This window comes from Anthonomus grandis, chromosome 11 (genome assembly GCF_022605725.1).
Source record: "Anthonomus grandis grandis chromosome 11, icAntGran1.3, whole genome shotgun sequence".
NCBI lineage: Eukaryota > Metazoa > Arthropoda > Insecta > Coleoptera > Curculionidae > Anthonomus > Anthonomus grandis.
This window is the reverse complement of record NC_065556.1, coordinates 27,862,955-27,889,002: the sequence shown is the minus strand read 5'-3', so window position 1 is coordinate 27,889,002 and position 26,048 is coordinate 27,862,955. Positions and strand designations below refer to the sequence as shown.

At 32.8% G+C, this 26,048-nt stretch overlaps 2 protein-coding genes across 2 annotated transcripts in view; one reads left to right on the top strand and one right to left on the bottom strand.

Moving 5' to 3' along the window:
• Positions 1–5,869, bottom strand: part of LOC126742357 (uncharacterized) — a 78,110-nt gene extending 72,241 nt beyond the window's left edge. The window contains exon 1 of the mRNA XM_050449001.1: positions 5,646–5,869. The gene's annotated coding sequence lies outside the window, so the exon portion shown is untranslated. The remainder of the gene's footprint in view (positions 1–5,645) is intronic.
• Positions 5,870–10,783: 4,914 nt separating this feature from the next.
• LOC126742345 (cGMP-specific 3',5'-cyclic phosphodiesterase-like) overlaps positions 10,784–26,048 on the top strand; it is a 55,950-nt gene continuing 40,685 nt past the window's right edge. The window contains exons 1-3 of the mRNA XM_050448992.1: positions 10,784–10,984; positions 20,597–21,218; positions 22,837–23,085. Of these exons, the coding sequence (XP_050304949.1) occupies positions 10,923–10,984; positions 20,597–21,218; positions 22,837–23,085 (933 nt within the window). The 5' untranslated portion in view covers positions 10,784–10,922. The remainder of the gene's footprint in view (positions 10,985–20,596; positions 21,219–22,836; positions 23,086–26,048) is intronic.

Sequence of the window (26,048 nt, the reverse complement as noted above, 5' to 3'; positions counted from 1 at the left end):
GACTAGACTAACTACAAACGGGAGACAATATTTTATAACGATCGTCTATAATTTCTGGATTTCTGAGTGACATTTATACCGATTTGGGGGTCAAAAGTGGATTTTTTGACATTCTACCGGGTCTCACCTTTTAATAACATTTTGGATCTTCTGGAAAATGTATTTTTCGGACGTGACTAGACTAACTACAGACGGGAGACAATATTTCATAACGATCGTCTATGATTTCTGGATCTCTGAGTGACATTTATACCGATTTGGGGGTCAAAAGTGGATTTTTTGACATTCTACCGGGTCTCACCTTTCAATAACATTTTGGATCTTCTGTAAAATGTATTTTTCGGACGTGACTAGACCAACTACAGACGGGAGACAACATTTCATAACGATCGTCTATGATTTCTGGATCTCTGAGTGACATTTATACCGATTTGGGGGTCAAAAGTGGATTTTTTGACATTCTACCGGGTCTCACCTTTCAATAACATTTTGGATCTTCTGTAAAATGTATTTTTCGGACGTGACTAGACCAACTACAGACGGGAGACAACATTTCATAGTGATCGTCTATGATTTCCGGATCTCTGAGTGACATTTATATCGATTTGGGGGTCAAAAGTGGCTTTTTTGACATTCTATCGCATCTCACCTTTCAGTAACATTTTGGATCAACTACAAACGGGAGACAACATTTCATAGCGATCGTTTATGATTTCTGGATCTCTGAGTGACATTTGGGTGTCAAAAGTGATTTTTTTGACATTCTAACGCATCTCACCTCCCATGTTTTAATTATTTAAAAAATAATTTTCAGAATTGATTGCGCACTACATAAATTAAAATAAATAATTTTACATTGACAGAAAAACTTTACATTAAGCTGCTTCTTCTTGGTTAATTATGCGTATGAGTGAATTTTTTTTAACGTTTTTGTGTATAATATTGTTTCTGAAAGGCTTTGAACGTTCCCATAAATCGTTATATAATTTCCCTCATCTTTCCTTCCCTTCATATTTTCTTTCATATCCTGATCCCTTTCCCATCCTCCCGATAGGTACGTTCTTTCTTTTTCAGTAAAATATTTATTATTAAATTTTTAAATTATTGTTTTTTTTTAAATTTTTTTTCTGGCCTTAACAGAATTCAGAGAGCCTCTTGTATAAGGGATATCTCTATAAATCTGCATATTATAGCCTGTTGGTTACCTCGATTTTTTTTTGTTATTGGTAAATAGTGAAATACTTAATATTTAGTGGAATTTTGTATTATTTAAAATTTTGTACAAATTAATGCACCTACCTATTAGTTTTATTTTCTGTGCTTAATTTTTGTAATTTCTTGATGACTAATAAACGTATTATTATAATTATTATTATTATGTAACAATATGAATCTTCTAAAAAAGTTATTTTTTGAACATAATCAGACCAACTACAGATGAGTAGCATCATTTCTTACCGACGCCCGTGATTTGTGAATTTCAGTGGACCTATTTGTAGGCCCAAAGTACACTTTCAACACTATAATTTTTAAATCACCTGGAAATTTTATTTTTCTGACCTATTGAATTACAGATAAGAAACATGGTGAGTTTCCATAAAGAAAAAATTGATGCATAACAACTACACACAAAAACGCAATATTCAATTAACCAACTAAAAATGTTTAAAATTCCTGATGTATTTTAATATATGTTAAATTATTCGGCATAACACACATATTTGTCATTTATAAAACAATATTTATTTATGGGATAATGTATTGGTGGTGCCTTACTGGTGCACGAACAATGAAACCCTATTGTGGGCGTCACGGGTTTTGCAACAACGACCGGCTAATTTGTTTATAAATATCGTAAACAATAACGTTTATCGATTCGAGCTGTCCGCGGGTTATTTATCAACACGAAGTGGGATGGTATTTTTTTATATAACTGACCGAATAATTTGGGTTAGCCTTGCACAGACATCCCAATTAAGCATTTTTTATTTAAATTAGACAACTAAATGATCAAGAGGTTCAATCAGAATTTATGAAAGCCCAACTTTTATATGTAAGAGCGTTCGCCAAGTACGGAGGTTCGATCACTATGAATAATATGTTATTTGCACGTCTAATTGGATTGAATATATTAACATTAATTGACATACTGAAGCATAAGATGCGCTTTCTTGGTGAAGAGTTTAATAGGATTTTCTAATAGGCAATTAGTAATCTTGTAAATGATTTGTAAATGGTACATATTATTATTTATTTAATTCTAAAAAGTGTATACAGTTTAAAGGTTCAATAAGGTGTTTTTATTGCCCTTGAAAGGGTTCTTCAAGGTTGTTTGAAGGTGGAAAAATTTACAATGTTAGTTCTGAGGTTGTAAATTGACGTAATTGTTACGCTATTACGAATAACGAATGTGAAACTTTAAAGATCTGGAAGTAGCCAAAATTCGACAATGCATAGAAAAACTGCTTCAAAAAATTGTTTGCCTGGAATAAATTAAAAATTTATTCAATTGTGTGACAGTGATAATGAATAAGTGTCTTCCAGTAATTATAAATATTTATTAAATAAAAATAATTCTTCAAGGCAGTTGGAACTTAAAAAAGGTAATTTTCAACCTCGACTGCCTGGAATAAATAGAAAATCATTTCAGCTTTTTCAAGCTCTATTTTATTCCCACTTTTCTTCTAGATTATACACTTTTTATACTTTTTCCAAAAACAACAAACTGCTTTGCTTATTCAATCAATTTATCAGTTTATTCAACCTAAACAAACTAGAGAAAAATATACAATAGTAAACAAAACATCCAAAAAATAAATAAACTGTATGTACGCCTTAAAGAACCGAAATTAGACCATCAATATTTATTATAACAAGTCAGGAAGTGTTGAATTGAGAGAAAAATTTATATTTTTTTAATCATTGTTGAACCCGTATTAAATTTCTGTCAGACATTAGTATGTCAACATTTTGGCGCCCAACATTTATTGTCACAATTTATTTAGGTTCAGTAAGGTGTTTTTATTACTTTATTTTACTTATAGAGAGTGTTGAAATGTGTGAATCATTTATTGCCCTTGAAAGGGTTTGATATGTCCTTCAAGGTTTTTTGAAGGTGGCAAAATTTGCAAAAATTTCAAGTTCTGAGGTTGTAAATTGAATTCATTGTTACGCTATTGCGAATAACGAATGTGAAACTTTAAAGATTGAGGTTTTTTCGAGGAGAACTACCTCTAACAAATATATATAATACAAGAATTAATTCAACTATCTGGAAGTAGCAAAAATTCGACAATGCATGGAAAAACTGCTTCAAAAAATTGTTATTTGCTTGGAATAAATTAAAAATTACTTCAATTGTATGACAGTGATAATGAATAAGTGTCTTTCAATAATTAAAAATATTTAATAAATAAAAATAATTCTTCAAGGCAATTGGAACCTAAAAAAGTTAATTTTCAACCTCAACTGCCTGGAATAAATAGAAAATCATTTCAGCTGCAAACAATGTTTTCAAGTTCTATTTTATTACCACTTTTCTTCTAGATTGTACACCTTTTATACCCTTTCCAAAAATAACAAATTCCTTTGCTTACTCAATCAATTTATCAGTTTGTTCAACCTAAACAAACTAGAGAAAAATATACAATAGTAAACAAAACTTACAAAAAAAAAAAATAAACTGTATGTACGCTTTAAAGAACCGAAATTAGACCATCAATATTTAATATAACAAGTCAGGAAGTGTTGAATTAAGAGAAAAATTTATATTTTTTTAATCATTGTTGAACCCGTATTAAATTTCTGTCAGACATTAGTATCTCAACATTTTGGCGCCCAACATTTATTGTCACAATTTATTTAGGTTCAACAATGTGTTTTTATTACTTCATTTCATTTATAGAGAGCGTTGAAATGTGAAACATTTATTGCCCTTATGAAAGGGTTTGATATGTTCTGCAAGGTTGTTTGAAGGTGGAAAAAATTGCAATGTTAAGTTCTGAGGTTGTAAATTGACGTATTTGTTACGCTATTATGAATAACAAATATGAAACCTTAAAGATTGATGTTTTTTCGAGGAGAACTGCCTCTAACAAATATATATAATACTAGAATTAATTCAACTATCTGGAAGTAGCAAAATTTCGACAATGCATGGAAAAACTGCTTCAAAAAATTGTTATTTTCCTAGAATAAATTAAAAATTACTTTAATTGTATGACAGTGATACTGAATAAGTGTCTTCCAGTAATTATAAATATTTATTAAATAAAAATAATTCTTCAAGGCAGTTGGAACTTAAAAAAGGTAATTTTCAACCTCGACTGCCTGGAATAAATAGAAAATCATTTCAGCTTTTTCAAGCTCTATTTTATTCCCACTTTTCTTCTAGATTATACACTTTTTATACCCTTTCCAAAAACAACAAACTCCTTTGCTTATTCAATCAATTTATCAGTTTATTCAACCTAAACAAACTAGAGAAAAATATACAATAGTAAACAAAACATCCAAAAAATAAATAAACTGTATGTACGCCTTAAAGAACCGAAATTAGACCATCAATATTTATTACAACATGTCAGGAAGTGTTGAATTAAGAGTATAATAAAAACCGGCTATTTTAAGTATAAATTTATATTTTTTTAATTATTGTTAAGCCCGTATTACATTTTTGTCAGACATTATTATGTCAACATTTTGGCGCCCAACATTTATTGTCACAATTTATTTAGGTTCAGTAAGGTGTTTTTATTACTTCATTTTACTTATAGAGAGTGCTGAAATGTGTGAATCATTTATTGCCCTTAAAAGGGTTTGATATGTCCTTCAAGGTTTTCTGAAGGTGGCAAAATTTGCAAAAATGTAAAGTTCTGAGGTTGTAAATTGAAGTCATTGTTACGCTATTACGAATAACGAATGTGAAACTTTAAAGATTGATGTTTTTTCGAGGAGAACTGCCTCTAACAAATATATATAATACAGGAATTAATTCAACTATCTGGAAGTAGCAAAAATTCGACAATGCATGGAAAAACTGCTTCAAAAAATTGTTATTTGCCTGGAATAAATTAAAAATTTATTCAATTGTATGACAGTGATACTGAATAAGTGTCTTCCAGTAATTATAAATATTTATTAAATAAAAATAATTCTTCAAGGCAGTTGGAACCTAAAAGAGTTAATTTTCAACCTCAACTGCCTGGAATAAATAGAAAATCATTTCAGCTGCAAACAATTTTTTCAAGCTCTATTTTATTCCCACTTTGCTTTTAGATTGTACATTTTTTATACCCTTTCCAAAAACAACAAATTCCTTTGCTTATTCAATCAATTTATCAGTTTGTTTAACCTAAACAAACTAGAGAAAAACATACAATAGTAAACAAAACTTACACAAAAAAATAAACTGCATGTACGCCTTAAAGAACCGAAATTAGACCATCAATATTTATTATAACAAGTCAGGAAGTGTTGAATTGAAAGTATAATAAAAACCGGCTATTTTTAATATATATTTATATTTTTTTAATTATTGTCAGACATTATTATGATAATAAAGTCAACATTTTGGTGCCCAACATTTATCGCCATCATCGCACTTTTTCGCCTTTTTTCTAATCCTAATCCAACCAAAAACTTACATTAAGTTAACTTTATCCAGACGCCCATATTCCAGGTCAAAAAACTCCTTAATATTCCAGAAAAGCGTTTTTTTTTATTTAATTAAAAAAAAAACAAACAAACAAAAACACACACAAACGAATACGTGATCGGAATATAGAAAAGATCGGCTCGTGCTCCGTGTGCCTATACGATAAAACCGCCGAGATGCGACTGACTGACTGTGCGTGGTCGGGAGGGACCTCGAAAAGCTCGACCACAGAAGAACACACGATGCAATGGGGTGAAAAGGGACTTTTACAGTTGTTTAACATTAAAAAAAAAATTAAAACAGAAACAATATGTTACATAAGTCATCATTAAGACACAAAAATTTCTTAGCTTTACTTTTGTAAAGTCAAAGGGATAAAAGGGAGGCTCTCTTAAGTGACATTCTATTATATTCCTAATTTTTTCCTCACTAGTAACCATTTTGGAACCCCTTGTATACAAATCTTGCTATTATGGTGAATGAGTCAGGTCTAAAGGACTCTGTATTTAGTCAGTCTCATGGTAATGATATAGATGTCTCCGGTTTGCAAACGCTTTGATCAATTTGAACCTTACTTATACTGCGCATCTTTCGAATTTCCCCAACGGTGAATCGATTGGCGAATAACAACCGGGAACACGTTGTGGGCCTCGCAGCGCCTTGTTGCCATTGTTTACATTGTTTTCTGGGTGAATAGGTATGGATGGTTTGGGTGCATAATTTTATGCGATATGGTAGACCTTTCTTTAAGAATGTTTTTTGTGTTCGTCCTGGTCTAGGAGGGACTTTTAGGGTATATATGAAGGAGTACTTATTATTGGCACTAAATATGGTTTTGACAGTTTCTGAAAAAAATATTTAAGAAAATAATGTTTTTATTGTTTTTTTGAAAAAAGCTAAAATAGCTGTATAATGAATTTAATTGAAAAATCCCTATATAGAATTTCAAATGTCTAGGATTTTGGGTTTTGAATTGTGCATAGTCTCTGAACTTAGGAAAAATTTATATTTAATGTACAAAACATTTTTTTTCATAATAGTTAAAAACTGTATTTTTGAATTTAATTGAATTTTTTTTAAGACTTATTGACTTCTCTTAAAAATCTAAATTTGCACTCATTTGCGATAAAGAATCGAACAATTACTGCAATTTTCATAGCGAAACGCCTTGCCTTTGAGAAATATATTTAGGGATTTATCACGTTTTACTCGAAAACCTTAAAGTTATATGGGAAAATCATAGATACAAAAACTATAGATTTTTTTAACGTCTATAATTTTCTTCAGAAGCATTTTTCTCGCAGGCACTTATTTACTGCAAAAAAAACCGTTTTATCATTAACCCTACTCTTTGCAATATTTAATTTAATAACACTGTTTATTTAAATTTTGTATAATTTTATATATAAATATTTAGTATAAGAACAGCGTTATTAGATTGGATATTATTGACAAAAAACAGTGATTTTTCAACAGAACCTCTTACTTGGCAAATGTTTGGGGTGGGTGGGGGGGCAAGGGTTTTGTTAATGAAAAACAATGTTTTTGCAAAAAATAAATATGCAATATTTAATTTAATAACACTGTTCATTTAAATTTGATCTAATTTTATATATAAATATATAGTATAAAAACAGCGTTATTAGATTGGATATTATTGACAAAAAACAGTGATTTTTCAAAAGAATTTCTTACTAGGCAAATGTTTGGGGTGGGTGGGGGGGCAAGGGTTTTGTTAATAAAAAACAATGTTTTTGCAAAAAATAAATATGCAATATTTAATTTAATAACACTGTTTATTTAAATTTTGTATAATTTTATATATAAATATTTAGTATAAGAACAGCGTTATTAGATTGGATATTATTGACGAAAAACTGTGATTTTTCAAAAGAATGTCTTACTTGGCAAATGTTTGGGGTGGGTGGGGGGGCAAGGGTTTTGTTAATGAAAAACAATGTTTTTGCAAAAAATAAATATGCAATATTTAATTTAATAACACTGTTCATTTAAATTTGATCTAATTTTATATATAAATATATAGTATAAAAACAGCGTTATTAGATTGGATATTATTGACAAAAAACAGTGATTTTTCAAAAGAATTTCTTACTAGGCAAATGTTTGGGGTGGGTGGGGGGGCAAGGGTTTTGTTAATAAAAAACAATGTTTTTGCAAAAAATAAATATGCAATATTTAGTTTAATAACACTGTTTATTTAAATTTAATCTAATTTTATATATAAATATATAGTATAAACATAGCGTTATTAGATTGGATATTATTGACATAAAACAGTGATTTTTTTAAAAGAATTTCTTACTTGGCAAATGTTTGGGGTGGGTGAGGGGGAGCAAGGGTTTTGTTAATGAAAAACAACGTTTTTGCAAAAAATAAATATGCAATATTTAATTTAATAACACTGTTTATTTAAATTTTGTATAATTTTATATATAAATATTTAGTATAAGAACAGCGTTATTAGATTGGATATTATTGACGAAAAACTGTGATTTTTCAAAAGAATGTCTTACTTGGGAAGTGTTTGGGGTGGGTGAGGGGGTTAGGGTTTGTGTGTATGAAAAAAAAATTTTTCCAGAAAATATAATTCAATCAATATCAGGCCAAACAAACCCTGGATCACACAAGCGACCATAGAAACAATCAACCAACAAAAAGAAATGAAAAGGAAGGGCACCCTAACGAGAGAAGACTGCGACCTGTACAAGAGGTTTAATAAAAAGATACAGAGACAATGCAGACAGGATAAAAACAATTACATTAAAAAAATATGCAGGGATATAGAGAAACATCAACTCACCCATGACACCAGAGACTTGTATCAAAAAGTAAGGGAAATAACACGCAAATTCAAACCAAAGACTTTTACAATTGAAGACAAGGACGGAAAGATAATATGTGAAGATGAAAAAGTGATCGAACGATGGAGACAATATTGTGAGGAATTATACACCGAAGAAACCAAAATAACGATCCAACAACAGAAAGAAAACACACAATTTGAAATGGAGCCCAATATTCTTATGTCTGAAATTAAAGAAGCTATAAAAAATTTAAAGCTAAACACATCCTCAGGAGCAGACGGAGTTCATGCTGAGCTCATAAAAGTACTAGGAGACCCGGGAACCAAAATCCTACATGATATATGTAATAAGATCTGGTAAAGTGGTCAATGGCCTAAAGACTGGACAACGTCTGCATTTATACCTATTCACAAAAAGGGATCCACCAAAAAATGCGAAAATTATCGAACGATATCTCTAATCACACATGCCAACAAAATCCTGGTTAAAATAATAGATAGACGATTGCAAAACTACTTAGAGAGTCAAATCCCTCCAGAACAAGAAGGCTTCGTTAAGGGAAGAGGGACTAGGGACCAAATATTCAACATCCGCCAATTAATCGAGAAAGCCCGGGAGTTTAATACCCCCATGCTCTTGTGCTTTATAGATTACAAAAAGGCTTTCGACTGTATTCGATGGAGTAGTCTCTGGAACGTATTGAAAGAAATGCGAGTCCCTCCGCATTTCATATCTCTAATAACCAACCTATATGAAAATAACAATGCCATAGTTAGTCTCGCCAATAAAACATCAAACATTTTCAAAGTACATAGAGGCGTCCGTCAAGGATGTATCCTATCACCGAGACTCTTCAATGCCTACGGTGAATTTATATTGAGACGAGCCCTGGAAAATTTTGAAGGAGGTGTGTCGTTCAATGGTAGAAACGCGGACGACACTACCCTAATAACAAGAGATGAAGATGAGGTGGTTACACTTATTGATCAGGTCGCTAATGAAAGCCGAGCTCTAGGCCTCAAAATAAATCTAGAGAAGACCAAGTTAATGGTTATTGACAGGAGTAACACCATACAGTTAAGAAATCTGCAAAATAGAATTGAAGTAGTAGATGAATTCGTCTACTTAGGGTCCCTAATAAACAGCAAGGGAGGGTGTGAAACAGAAATAAGAAGGTGGATAGCATTAGCGAGGACAGCAATGTCAAACTTATCCAATGGAAAGACAGATCCATAACCAGAAACACGGAAGTAAACACCCTAGTGTTTTCGATATTTTCATATGGTTCCGAATCCTGGACAATAAAGTCGAGCGACAGGCACCGAATAGATGCTTTTGAAATGTAGTGCTGGCGGAGGATGCTTCGCATACCCTGGACTGCACACCGGACCAATGTGTCGATATTAAACGAATTAGGAATCACCGATCGATTGTCCTCCAGCTGCCGACGCCGCATTCTGGGTTACTTCGGACACATCACCAGGAGAGACCAAGACAATCTAGAAAAACTTATCGTGCAGGGCAAAGTAGAAGGTAAAAGATCAAGAGGAAGATCCCCATCACGGTGGATAGACCAAATTAAAGAAATTACAGTGCAAGCCTTGCAGACAAATATAAGAATAGCAGAAGATCGACAACAGTGGAGACAATCGACCCATCAGTGTTCATAGACATGCCGTCACCACTCTTCAGGAATGAAGATATGACTAAGAAGAAGATATATTCAATATTTAATTTAATAGCACTGTTTATTTAAATTTGATATAATTTTACATAAAAATATTTAATACAAAAACAGCCTTATTAGATTGGATAATATGGACCAAAAACGGTGATTTTTCAGAAGAATTTCATCAAATATTTGAGGTGTAGTAATCGAGTTTAAAAACTAGATATTTGTAAATCCCGTGTAATTTTTTTAAAATCTCTTTTGTAAACAGAATAGTTGATATACGTATATTCTACAGTTTAATAAATATACCTTAACCATATACAGTTGATAGATATACCAAAATCAAAAATTTACTAAAAAACTTTGAATAAACATATGTATATTTAACGATAATAATGTATGATGTTTTGCTTGGGAATTATTGTTAGTGCGTCTATTGAGTTAATAATATCCTGAAGGCTACTTAAATAAATTAGCACCATTTTCTGATACAATTCTGATTTAAAAAACCTAATATTCATGAATCAATTACTGCATAAAATGAGTTTCCAATAAAAATTCCTCTTGGCAGGAAATATCGGTGAAGAAACATGGCAACGGTGCCTGCATGGACCGAAGTTAGCAGAGAGGTGTCTTCTTCAGTGAACATGCAGCCGCGAGGGTGCCGGGGCACGAGTTGCAGGAAAGTCAAAGTGATCGCGGACAATCCGGTGGTTCGTTGGACGCCTTCTTCCGCCCTTTAAGGAGATGCCAACAATAAAAGGGAGTCATGGTGCCGCCGCCCCCCCTCACCGACGGCTGCTACAAACCAACAGATTTGGCCGCGGTCGGGTTCGTATCTTTTGTTTATTTATTTGTTTCCTTTTAACACAAAATTCATAATTCAAAGTTTTGCTAAAAATTTGCCCAAGATATTGGCTCAGATCTGATAAAGTCACTTTTTTAGTTAAAAAGTACTTTAAAGGTTAATTCCTAGTTACCTAGGGATACTATCTATCTTCCTAACTGCAACGAGTATTTAATTAGTATCATTGTCCCTCTGAAATTAACAAGACAATCCGTGAAATCTTAACTTTTAGGGTTTTTGAGTTATTAACTTTTTGGGGTCAAAAATTAAATGTTTGAGAATATTCAAAGGGCTCTCATTAGCTACGTTTACAACGTGCGGATCTATTAGGTCCATGGATCAAATTATAGACCATTTTTATCTAGTACAGCCCTGTTTATAAGCATTTCAGTTAAAATGAGTTTAGACGAAGAATTATAGGACATAACATCTTAATCTTTAAAAGTGTTATTGTTTAAAGATAATAAAAGTAAACTAATAATTTCTTTTTTAGGGCTTAAGCTTCGCCTCTATATTTTCTTCTTTATTTTTGTGTACAAAAATAAAAACCTCGTAAACTACCATCCAATAAAATGTCAAACTTGTCATTTTAGTAGTTCAAAATAGGTCCTGGGTGTTTACACCGAAAATAAATAAATTTAATCTACCCTGTTTGGGACGCATCAATTTCGCGTATAAAATTTTAGTGCGCTGCCATTTATAACAAATAAATAATCCTCTTGACGTCATTTGATCTAAGTATTAAATATTTGATACCTCCGTTGTAAACGTAGCTATTTACACTAAAAAAATAGTCCTTATGAGGTCATTTGATCTAAGTATTAAATATTTAGTACACGCGTCGTAAACGTAGTTGCTATTCTTGCAAATTGGCTGACATTCGTTCATAACTCTTGCCTCAATTATATCTCCTCTAATTCTTCCATGTCTATCCGAACTGACCAAAGACAAGCCATTAATCACCCCCGCGAATCGAATAACGCTTTTAAGATCGAAGTTAACAAATTAATTAATAAATAATTGCATCGAGTTATCGACAGTTTTATAGGAATCGGCGTAAAGTGAGGCGAAATGAAAAACAAGCGGACGTTTGATTGATTGTGTCAATATTTATCCTGCTACGGTTATTATTATATTTTTAGGGTCTTAGCGGAAAATAGAACTCAAGGTTAAATCAATCGGTCGAACTGAAAAATCCTCGTTAGTTATTGACCATGACGTTGTTGGATGAAAACGAAAACTCTTATTAAGTTAATAAAATATATAATGGAAAAACGACGCACTAGAGAGCCCCATAAATGAAAAATATTAATTATCGACATGTCCGCTCGTCAAAATGCAAAATGGATAAAACTGGTGACGCTTTCCGCTATTAAAACACTACGTGATACGGGAATTTATTTCCAATTTTATTTTTTTTTTATTGAATTTGCCGACCTTCTCTCTGTGTTTGGACAAGTGAAATTGCCTGCATGTTTCAAGCATGACAAACACGATTTGACGGCATAAAGGAAAATTTGTTTTTTTTATTTTTATAATTTGTTAATGTTAAGGAGGAAAATCAGTCAAAATTAATACGCACATATTCAGGTTTAAAACTAGAGTTTTATTAGAATGTTATTATAATATTGGATGTTAATACAAAGCCGTATAAAATGAATGTTATGCTTCTTGCTAAATGAGTTGGATCTGGAATAAAATAAAATTCAAGTTTTATATTTTAATAATGCCAACGTTCCGGTCTATATTAGGCGATCCTCAGGACAATAAAAAGTAAAAACTGTTTGTCCATAAACATTATTCTTTATAGTCGTAAAAAGCGTAGTGAACCTGAAAAAAATGCAATGGTCTTTCTGCTCCAATCTAAAAAGAAGAAGAACCAACTAATAACTTTATTATAATGTTTTCCTATATTGCAATTTATCCAATTACGTATGAAAACACTCATTTCATAATAATTCTTCGCTTATTTTTTAAGTGCGTGCAGGATATAGATCTTAGGAGACCCAAAATCTCAACTTTTTCGGACATATCCTTGTCTCAGTTCTTTAATACCTTCGGTATCATTCTAAAATTGTGTTTTTCTATTGCAGTTTATCCAATTACGTATGAAAACACTAATTTCATAATAATTCTTTGCCTATTTTTCAACTGCGTCCAGGATATAGGTCTTAGGAGTGCCAAAATCTCGACTTTTTCGGACATATCCTTGTCTCAGTTCTTTAATACCTTCGGTATCATTCTAAAATTGTGTTTTTCTATTGCAGTTTATCCAATTACGTATGAAAACACTAATTTCATAATAATTCTTTGCCTATTTTTTAACTGCGTCCAGGATATAGGTCTTAGGAGTGCCAAAATCTCAACTTTTTCGGACATATCCTTGTCTCAGTTCTTTAATACCTTCGGTATCATTCTAAAATTGTGTTTTTCTATCGTATTTTATCCAATCACGTGCGAAAACACTAATTTAATAATAATTCTTTGCCTATTTTTAAACTGCGTCCAGGATATAGGTCTTAGGAGAGCCAAAATCTTGACTTTTTCGGACATATCCTTGTCTCAGCTCTTTAATACCTTCGGTATCATTCTAAAATTATGTTTTTCTATTGCAGTATATCCAATCACGTACAAAAACAATAATTTTATAATAATTCTTTGCCTATTTTTAAACTGCGTCCAGGATATAGGTCTTAGGAGAGCCAAAATCTCGACTTTTTCGGACATATCCTTGTCTCAGTTCTTTAATACCTTCGGTATCATTCTAAAATTGTGTTTTTCTATTGCAGTTTATCCAATTACGTATGAAAACACTAATTTCATAATAATTCTTTGCCTATTTTTTAACTGCGTCCAGGATATAGGTCTTAGGAGTGCCAAAATCTCAACTTTTTCGGACATATCCTTGTCTCAGTTCTTTAATACCTTCGGTATCATTCTAAAATTGTATTTTTCTATCGTATTTTATCCAATCACGTGCGAAAACACTAATTTAATAATAATTCTTTGCCTATTTTTAAACTGCGTCCAGGATATAGGTCTTAGGAGAGCCAAAATCTTGACTTTTTCGGACATATCCTTGTCTCAGCTCTTTAATACCTTCGGTATCATTCTAAAATTATGTTTTTCTATTGCAGTATATCCAATCACGTACAAAAACAATAATTTTATAATAATTCTTTGCCTATTTTTAAACTACGTCCAGGATATAGGTCTTAGGAGAGCCAAAATCTCGACTTTTTCGGACATATCCTTGTCTCAGTTCTTTAATACCTTCGGTATCATTCTAAAATTGTGTTTTTCTATCGTAGTTTATCTAATCACGTACGAAAACACTAATTTCATAATAATTCTTTGCCTATTTTTAAACTGCGTCCAGGATATAGGTCTTAGGAGAGCCAAAATCTCGACTTTTTCGGACATATCCTTGTCTCAGTTCTTTAATACCTTCGGTATCATTCTAAAATTGTGTTTTTCTATTGCAGTTTATCCAATTACGTATGAAAACACTAATTTCATAATATTTCTTTGCCTATTTTTCAACTGCGTCCAGGATATAGGTCTTAGGAGTGCCAAAATCTCGACTTTTTCGGACATATCCTTGTCTCAGTCCTTTAATACCTTCGGTATCATTCTAAAATTGTGTTTTTCTATTGCAGTTTATCCAATTACGTATGAAAACACTAATTTCATAATAATTCTTTGCCTATTTTTTAACTGCGTCCAGGATATAGGTCTTAGGAGTGCCAAAATCTCAACTTTTTCGGACATATCCTTGTCTCAGTTCTTTAATACCTTCGGTATCATTCTAAAATTGTGTTTTTCTATCGTATTTTATCCAATCACGTGCGAAAACACTAATTTAATAATAATTCTTTGCCTATTTTTAAACTACGTCCAGGATATAGGTCTTAGGAGAGCCAAAATCTCGACTTTTTCGGACATATCCTTGTCTCAGCTCTTTAATACCCTCGGTATCATTCTAAAATTGTGTTTTTCTATCGTAGTTTATCCAATCACGTGCGAAAACACTAATTTCATAATAATTCTTCGCTTATTTTTAAACTGCGTCCAGGATATAGGTCTTAGGAGAGCCAAAATCTCGACTTTTTCGGACATATCCTTGTCTCAGTTCTTTAATACCTTCGGTATCATTCTAAAATTGTGTTTTTCTATCGTAGTTTATCTAATCACGTACGAAAACACTAATTTCATAATAATTCTTTGCCTATTTTTAAACTGCGTCCAGGATATAGGTCTTAGGAGAGCCAAAATCTCGACTTTTTCGGACATATCCTTGTCTCAGTTCTTTAATACCTTCGGTATCATTCTAAAATTGTGTTTTTCTATCGTAGTTTTTCCAATCACGTACGAAAACACTAATTTCACAATAATTATTTGCCTATTTTTAAACTGCGTCCAGGATATAGGTCTTAGGAGTGCCAAAATCTCGACTTTTTCGGACATATCCTTGTCTCAGTTCTTTAATACCCTCGGTATCATTCTAAAATTGTGTTTTTCTATTGCAGTTTATTCAATTACGTATGAAAACACTAATTTCATAATAATTCTTTGCCTATTTTTAAACTGCGTCCAGGATATAGGTCTTAGGAGAGCCAAAATCTTGACTTTTTCGGACATATCCTTGTTTCAGTTCTTTAATACCTTCGGTAACATTCTAAAATTGTGTTTTTCTATTGCAGTTTATTCAATTACGTATGAAAACACTAATTTCATAATAATTCTTTGCCTATTTTTAAACTGCGTCCAGGATATAGGTCTTAGGAGAGCCAAAATCTAGACTTTTTCGGACATATCCTTGTCTCAGTTCTTTAATACCTTCGGTATCATTCTAAAATTGTATTTTTTAATCGTAGTTTGTCCAATCACGTACGAAAACACTAATTTCATAATAATTCTTTGCCTATTTTTAAACTGCGTCCAGGATATAGGTCTTAGGAGAGCCAAAATCTTGACTTTTTCGGACATATCCTTGTTTCAGTTCTTTAATACCTTCGGTAACATTCTAAAATTGTGTTTTTCTATTGCAGTTTATTCAATTACGTATGAAAACACTAATTTCATAATAATTCTTTGCCTATTTTTAAACTGCGTTCAGGATATAGGTCTTAGGAGAGCCAAAATCTCAACTTTTTCGGACATATCCTTGTCTCAATTCTTTAATACCTTCGGTATCATTCTAAAATTGTGTTTTTCTATCGTAGTTTTTCCAATCACGTACGAAAACACTAATTTCACAATAATTCTTTGCCTATTTTTAAACTGCGTCCAGGATATAGGTCTTAGGAGAGCCAAAATCTTGACTTTTTCGGACATATCCTTGTTTCAGTTCTTTAATACCTTCGGTAACATTCTAAAATTGTGTTTTTCTATTGCAGTTTATTCAATTACGTATGAAAACACTAATTTCATAATAATTCTTTGCCTATTTTTAAACTGCGTCCAGGATATAGGTCTTAGGAGAGCCAAAATCTTGACTTTTTCGGACATATCCTTGTTTCAGTTCTTTAATACCTTCGGTATCATTCTAAAATTGTGTTTTTCTATTGCAGTTTATTCAATTACGTATGAAAACACTAATTTCATAATAATTCTTTGCCTATTTTTAAACTGCGTCCAGGATATAGGTCTTAGGAGAGCCAAAATCTTGACTTTTTCGGACATATCCTTGTTTCAGTTCTTTAATACCTTCGGTATCATTCTAAAATTGTGTTTTTCTATTGCAGTTTATTCAATTACGTATAAAAACACTAATTTCATAATATTTCTTTGCCTATTTTTAAACTGCGTCCAGGATATAGGTCTTAGGAGAGCCAAAATCTTGACTTTTTCGGACATATCCTTGTTTCAGTTCTTTAATACCTTCGGTAACATTCTAAAATTGTGTTTTTCTATTGCAGTTTATTCAATTACGTATGAAAACACTAATTTCATAATAATTCTTTGCCTATTTTTAAACTGCGTCCAGGATATAGGTCTTAGGAGAGCCAAAATCTTGACTTTTTCGGACATATCCTTGTTTCAGTTCTTTAATACCTTCGGTAACATTCTAAAATTGTGTTTTTCTATTGCAGTTTATTCAATTACGTATGAAAACACTAATTTCATAATAATTCTTTGCCTATTTTTAAACTGCGTCCAGGATATAGGTCTTAGGAGAGCCAAAATCTAGACTTTTTCGGACATATCCTTGTCTCAGTTCTTTAATACCTTCGGTATCATTCTAAAATTGTATTTTTTAATCGTAGTTTGTCCAATCACGTACAAAAATACTAATTCCATAATATTTCTTCGCTTATTTTTTAAATGCGTCCAGGATATAGGTCTTAGGAGAGCCAAAATCTCGACTTTTTCGGACATATCCTTGTTTCAGTTCTTTAATACCTTCGGTAACATTCTAAAATTGTGTTTTTCTATTGCAGTTTATTCAATTACGTATGAAAACACTAATTTCATAATAATTCTTTGCCTATTTTTAAACTGCGTCCAGGATATAGGTCTTAGGAGAGCCAAAATCTTGACTTTTTCGGACATATCCTTGTTTCAGTTCTTTAATACCTTCGGTATCATTCTAAAATTGTGTTTTTCTATTGCAGTTTATTCAATTACGTATGAAAACACTAATTTCATAATAATTCTTTGCCTATTTTTAAACTGCGTCCAGGATATAGGTCTTAGGAGAGCCAAAATCTTGACTTTTTCGGACATATCCTTGTTTCAGTTCTTTAATACCTTCGGTAACATTCTAAAATTGTGTTTTTCTATTGCAGTTTATTCAATTACGTATGAAAACACTAATTTCATAATAATTCTTTGCCTATTTTTAAACTGCGTCCAGGATATAGGTCTTAGGAGAGCCAAAATCTTGACTTTTTCGGACATATCCTTGTTTCAGTTCTTTAATACCTTCGGTAACATTCTAAAATTGTGTTTTTCTATTGCAGTTTATTCAATTACGTATGAAAACACTAATTTCATAATAATTCTTTGCCTATTTTTAAACTGCGTCCAGGATATAGGTCTTAGGAGAGCCAAAATCTAGACTTTTTCGGACATATCCTTGTCTCAGTTCTTTAATACCTTCGGTATCATTCTAAAATTGTATTTTTTAATCGTAGTTTGTCCAATCACGTACAAAAATACTAATTCCATAATATTTCTTCGCTTATTTTTTAAATGCGTCCAGGATATAGGTCTTAGGAGAGCCAAAATCTCGACTTTTTCGGACATATCCTTGTCTCAGTTCTTTAATACCCTCGGTATCATTTTAAAATTATGTTTTTCTATTACAGTTTGTACAATCACGTACGAAAACACTAATTTCATAATAATTCTTTGCCTATTTTTTAACTGCGTCCAGGATATAGGTCTTAGGAGTGCCAAAATCTCAACTTTTTCGGACATATCCTTGTCTCAATTCTTTAATACCTTCGGTATCATTCTAAAATTGGGTTTTTCTAATGTAGTTTATCTAATTACGTACGAAAACACTAATTTCATAATAATTCTTTGCCTATTTTTTAACTGCGTCCAGGATATAGGTCTTAGGAGAGCCAAAATCTCGACTTTTTCGGACATATCCTTGTCTCAGTTCTTTAATACCCTCGGTATCATTCTAAAATTGTGTTTTTCTATCGTAGTTTATCCAATCACGTACGAAAACACTAATTTCATAATAATTCTTTGCCTATTTTTTTACTGCGTCCAGGATATAGGTCTTAGGAGTGCCAAAATCTCGACTTTTTCGGACATATCCTTGTCTCAGCTCTTTAATACCTTCGGTATCATTCTAAAATTGTGTTTTTCTATTGCAGTTTATCTAATTACGTATGAAAACACTAATTTCATAATAATTCTTTGCCTATTTTTTAACTGCGTCCAGGATATAGGTCTTAGGAGAGCCAAAATCTCAACTTTTTCGGACATATCCTTGTCTCAGTTCTTTAATACCTTCGGTATCATTCTAAAATTGTATTTTTTAATCGTAGTTTGTCCAATCACGTACAAAAATACTAATTCCATAATATTTCTTCGCTTATTTTTTAAATGCGTCCAGGATAAAAGTCTTAGGAGATCCAAAATCTCGACTTTTTCGGACATATCCTTGTCTCAGTTCTTTAATACCCTCGGTATCATTTTAAAATTATGTTTTTCTATTACAGTTTGTACAATCACGTACGAAAACACTAATTTCATAATAATTCTTTGCCTATTTTTTAACTGCGTCCAGGATATAGGTCTTAGGAGTGCCAAAATCTCAACTTTTTCGGACATATCCTTGTCTCAATTCTTTAATACCTTCGGTATCATTCTAAAATTGTGTTTTTCTATCGTAGTTTTTCCAATCACGTACGAAAACACTAATTTCACAATAATTTTTTGCCTATTTTTAAACTGCGTCCAGGATATAGGTCTTAGGAGAGCCAAAATCTTGACTTTTTCGGACATATCCTTGTTTCAGTTCTTTAATACCTTCGGTATCATTCTAAAATTGTGTTTTTCTATTGCAGTTTATTCAATTACGTATGAAAACACTAATTTCATAATAATTCTTTGCCTATTTTTAAACTGCGTCCAGGATATAGGTCTTAGGAGAGCCAAAATCTCAACTTTTTCGGACATATCCTTGTCTCAGCTCTTTAATACCTTCGGTATCATTCTAAAATTGTGTTTTTTTATCGTAGTTTATCTAATCACGTATGAAAACACTAATTTAATAATAATTTTTTGCCTATTTTTAAACTGCGTCCAGGATATAGGTCTTAGGAGAGCCAAAATCTTGACTTTTTCGGACATATCCTTGTTTCAGTTCTTTAATACCTTCGGTATCATTCTAAAATTGTGTTTTTCTATTGCAGTTTATTCAATTACGTATGAAAACACTAATTTCATAATAATTCTTTGCCTATTTTTAAACTGCGTCCAGGATATAGGTCTTAGGAGAGCCAAAATCTCAACTTTTTCGGACATATCCTTGTCTCAGCTCTTTAATACCTTCGGTATCATTCTAAAATTGTGTTTTTTTATCGTAGTTTATCTAATCACGTACGAAAACACTAATTTCATAATAATTCTTTGCCTATTTTTAAACTGCGTTCAGGATATAGGTCTTAGGAGAGCCAAAATCTCGACTTTTTCGGACATATCTTTGTCTCAGCTCTTTAATACCTTCGGTATCATTCTAAAATTGTGTTTTTCTATTGCAGTTTATCCAATCACGTACGAAAACACTAATTTCATAAGAATTCTTTGCCTATTTTTTAACTACGTCCAGGATATATGTCTTAGGAGAGCCAAAATCTCGACTTTTTCGGACATATCTTTGTCTCAGCTCTTTAATACCTTCGGTATCATTCTAAAATTGTGTTTTTCTATTGCAGTTTATCCAATCACGTACAAAAACACTAATTTCATAAGAATTCTTTGCCTATTTTTAAACTGCGTCCAAGATATAGGTCTTAAGAAAGCGAAAATTTCGACTTTCACTCATTCCAGAATACTTATTCGCTTATTTTTAATCGTTTTTTTTGTGTTTTCGAAATTGCTGTAAATCTGAACGAATTTCTTAATTTCAGGACGTGGCTCGAATCAAACCCAGAGATCTTCGGCAAATGGCTACGAGAAAACGCCTCGGACGGTTTACGGCAGAGGGCCCTGGAAGCCGTAACCACTTCCAAAGTGACGACCATCTCGAGCACCAACGAGACGCACCAGACGCGAGCAACGTCGTACGACTCGACCCCAAATAACCAAATTGAAATTTGGTACCCGCCGGTCGGGGGCGGTTCCTCCTCCTCCTCCTCCTCCGCCGCCGCCGCCGTCTCCGATTGCAATTTACAAAATGTCCGTCCACGTGCCGCCGCCGGTTTCCGTCACACCGTGGAGGAGGAATCGGATCTTTTCATGGAACTGATCCGGGATATCGCGAACGAGTTGAACATCGACGTCCTCTGCCACAAGATCCTGAGGAACGTTTCGCTGTTGACCAACGCGGATCGTGGCAGTTTGTTTCTGGCCAAAGGATCGTGCGAGGGTCGTTATTTGGTGTCGAAATTTTTCGACGTACGAAACGACACGAGCTTCGACGAAGCGGTTCGGTTAGCACGGTCCGAAGAGATCCGAATACCGTTCGGGGTCGGGATTGCCGGTACGGTGGCGCAGAATAAGGTTATGATCAATATTAAAGATGCTTACAAGGTAAGTCTATGATCAGTACTTATAGGTGTTTCGGCTCTTCCGCGTCATCCTTCACCCAATCAACACGTGGTCGTTTCTTTCCTTTCCTATCCTTCGGATTCTTTTCCTAAACCTTTTCCTTTAAGAATTTAAGAATTAAATTTAGTGAAAGTATGAAGATCATTTTCGCGTCTATCCTTCACCCAGTCAACACGTGGCCGTTCTTTCCTTTCCGACCCTTTGAAACGCTTTCCTATACCCTTTCCTGCCCTTTGCCAGTGGTAGCTGAACCTATTCACGCCAGTAGCCAGGCCGGATGATGCCGTACATTTCAGTATTAACAATTGTGAAAATTATCGATTCGGGGAACAGGGTACATACCCGACGGTTTTCCCGAATCTCCAAATCGTGCTGGCAGATTGCTTCGTAGCAGAGCCATTAAACTAGCAAGTCCAAGGTGTTTCTGCTTGTATGGATCAACAGGGACGTAGAAGCAGATAAGAATGCACGACAAAATTAGAAAGGGATCCAAACAATTTTTAGTAGTTTTAGTACAGAGTGATGTGGACAAGGAGTTTTAAATTAATTAGTTTGACTCGTAAAAATCATTTGTACAGATTAGAATTCTAGACAGTATTAAGAATGTAGAGTCAATTAATCAATGCCAAAAATTAGACCGAATAAAAATATTCAAAACTTTTGTGCAATTTTAAGAAATCCCTCATTACAGAACAGTTTTGGATTTTCAAAAGTGTTAGAAGACGAGGTTTTAAGGATCGTAGGTAAATTAAATCCAAGCTACGGCTTTGGATGATATTAACATTAATACAATTAGAATACGCCTGCCTTTCCTATTATCTTATATTACGTGTGCAATAAATTATTGTTTAAAAAACTGAGACGAGGATATCAAAGACAGGACACGAAAAATCAGTCATAAGATCAAGATTTTGACTCTTTTAGGACCTATATCCTGGACGCAGTTAAAAAATAAGCAAGGATTTATTATGAAATAAGTGTTTTCATACATAATTAAATAAACCACAGTAGAAAAACACAATTTTAGAATGATACCGAAGATGTTCAAAAATTGAGACAGGGATTTGCCTGAAAAAGTCAAGATTTTGGCACTCTAACACTAAGATCTATATCCTGTACGCAGTATAAGAATAAGCGAAGAGTTATTATAAAAAAAGTGTTTTCACTATTTCAAACCTACCACTCTATAGAACTCTCGAAAGTCCCGTAGAACGTCTTCAAAAAACCCCAATTTACATTTCGCTTAAGGCTGACTGACGTCACATCGCCCAAATTAAGTTTTAATCAGGAAAAAGGACGACAAGAGGCAAAAGCGAGAGCGATATGTCGCCCAATTCTTACCCTCTATCTGTCTACACGTGCCGGTACGAAAATTGTGTTTCCCTTGGTGTCTTTATATTGAGGGCATAACGCGTCTTCTTTGTTACCATTTTTCATATAATTTAAACACTACAGAGAAGTAATAAAGATTTTTTTATATCAAGATTGAGATGAACATTTAAGAGGATAAGAGGAAAAACTTTTCGGGCTTTCAAATTTTTTTAACAATTTTTTGGCGCCCAACACGTGGGACATTAACAAGTTCAATTTTCCTTTTCAGGATCCGCGTTTTAACAATGAAATCGACCTGAGGACCGGCTACAAGACGGACCTGATCCTGTGCATGCCCATATGCAACTACGAGGGCGACGTGATCGGGGTCGCCCAAATAATCAACAAGACCGACGACTCGCCGGAGTTTTCCAAACAGGACGTGGAACTTTTCCAGCGTTATTTGACGTTTTGCGGGATCGGCATCCAGAACGCGCAGCTCTTCGAGGTTTCCGTCCTGGAATACAAGAGGAATCAGGTCAGTCGAGAACCTCGTGTTTTGATGAGATTACTTTCAAAGAAATTCATAAGCTTCATAAGCAGCTTTTACTTTAAAACAGAATGATCACCTTTAATACGAAATGAAACTCTAAAGTTGTGTCTGTTTTATGCAATAAAATGCAAATAATGATAAGCCGCCTTCTCAATATCGGTTAACCTCCTTCCCCCTCAGACGGTTTTGCATTGGAAAGTGGATAAATTTCCATTTTATCGGGTCAACTTTGGACTTTTTGTGAGGGCCATTATGTAGACGGTCCCTTTTTATGAACTCGGAACGTCGTAATAAATCTACGGTGCTAAAGAACGTTTTATCGCAGATGCGTGGATACCCAACAAATTCTAAAATATTGAAAAGGAGGAAACTTTATTAACTTTCAAGACGGAAAAGTAAAAGAGATTTGTGAAATTAATATCCTGTTTGTTGGCTTAGGGTCCGAGAAGGGGGTACGGAATTTAATATTCTTGTAGTTTCTTTAAGAAGTTTGTTTATAGCTGGAAATGTTTCGAGGTTTGTAGGGAGAAAGTTTCTTGATTTTTATTAGATTTAAGAGGAACATGAAGGTTTAATGGGGATAAAATCGCTGCGGAGATAATAAAGAAAAAACCTGGTTTTATGGGGTAATAAGTCGTTTTAAATCATGACAGTGATAAAATTATACCGTTTATATTAACTTTTTTACTTTTCAAGATAAATAAATGAAATATGGTATATCGATAGAATAGTTATAAGAGCATCTTTTGGCACATTCTATTATTTTCCATCACTTCCGGTTTAACAGAAAATTACACTAACTTTCTTATTTTATACGGGAACATATCGACTTTTTCTTCATTGGTAAACATTTCAAATATTAGCAAATATATTTAAAGAACAAATAAATTAATATGTCATGTATTATGTCAATTAAAAAATAAATGAAGAACGCGTGATAACGCCTCCTAATTAAGAAATCAAAGATTTATATGCTATTTTTATTAATTAAATGCGTTTATTTATGTAAGTTAGTTTTTTTGTCCTTATGGGCTTATTTGTCAACCGATTTAAAAGATAATCATATCAAATTATTGGGCAAAAAAAACGTAATTTATAAGTGGTTTGATGGGGCTGGGTCCCTATAATGTGCTATTAAAAAAAAAAGTAAACGCCAAAATTTATGGTTTGGACATTTTAAACAGGCGTGTAAAAGATTTAAGACATAAAATGCAATGAAAACTATTTTTCCGTGATTACTTAAATAAAAATTAAGACTTTGAACACATTCGTGGCACCCTATTTTAAAATTTTAAAAAAATATTTTTTCTATAAGCATAAAACAAAAAAAAGAAAATACAGTATCATTGTTTTCAGAATAATAATTTTGATCGAAATACGTAATCATATCCCATGTGTCCCATTTAAAATAAGAAAGTTAGTGTCACTTCCTGTTAAACCAGAAGTGATGAATTTCTATTCTACGATTCTATTCTATCGATATACCAAATTTCATGTGTTTATCTTGAAAAATAAGGAAGTTCTTTAGTGTTTTTTACCCTTTTTTTCTGTGCCACCCGGTATGAGCCAGTGTTTTTTTTTTTACTGGTTTTTGAGTCGAACACTTTTTCAACCACCACAGGTGAGATTATCAATGATGAAAAATCACTGTCACTCTTCTGCTTAGGTTTCTTTTTCCAAAAGCGGTTATTTTTTTGGATTCTTAAATTAATTTTCCAAGAAAGTGGTTTCTTTGCCTCCAAGCAGTTAAACATTTTCAGTTCTTTTTAAGTTTTTTTATGTGTTTCAGGCAGTCCAGAACTTCCAGGCAAATAAAGTAATTTTTTATTGCCAAAAATTGCATTGAACAGTTTTATTTTTTAGGACCTGAATAAAATATTATTTTCCTTACAAGAAGATTTATTTTTTTTTTAATTTTTCCCTTTCAGGCTTTTGAAAATTTTTAGACAGATTTAGTACGTAATTTTTAATTACACGCAATTAATGTTTTTTTTAATATGTTTAACCTCTGCCACTGACTTCAAATTGTTGATAGTTGCAGACTATTTATTCCCTTTTTAAAATCAGGATGATAAACACTTTTCAGGTTGATTAACTCTTTCAGTCACAATTATTTGTAAGGACTTTAAAAATTCTGATATTTTAAAAATGATGTTATTATGCTTAGCAGAAAGCCATTTTACCTTAAAAAATTCTTTTTAAAAAAACATTTTTTTAAGATAAAATGCCTGCCAAAGGGTTGTTTCATGATGAAATAAAAGTATGTATAAAATTACATATAAAATCAAACTTTATTTTATTATTGCTTATGAAAAGCTACAAAACAGTTTTTATTTTTTGTCAAGCATAAATGCACTTTACATTTTTTACAAAAAATCCGAGAAGTACCTTTACAGCCCGGAAGTTTGCATCTTGAAGCTGATTGTTTATCCTCGTGAAGAGAAAAATGTCCTGTATTGTCGAAGCGCACATCTAGTTTTTTGGTAGTGGACTTAAAAGTGATTCATTTGAAGGTCTTCCTCTTTTTCTTGATACAGCATTACACGCAATCCAAGCTTCTGCGACGTGGCTCCTGAAATGTATCAAATCCAAGATTTCTTTCGATGGAATGCCCATTTCTTGTGCTTTTTGTCTATACTCAAACCATGCGGTAGTACAAGCCATGTCGATGGCATGTGTAAACATTCGCAAAGTCCATTTCCGTGATCTAATGAATGTTCTGTAAATCGAAATCATGCAATCTAACTACTTATCAACGCCGCCCATGTAACGGTTATGAGTTTTTACTACTTCTGGTCTCGGCACCATGACGTACTCTTTACTGACTTTATTCCAGCGACGGCAGTTATCTCCATAGGCCATGAGGCCATAAACAGAGGCTTGTTGTCATACCATTTGGTCATAATAACTTCATTATCTTCACTAATAATGTCTTCCATAGATACGCG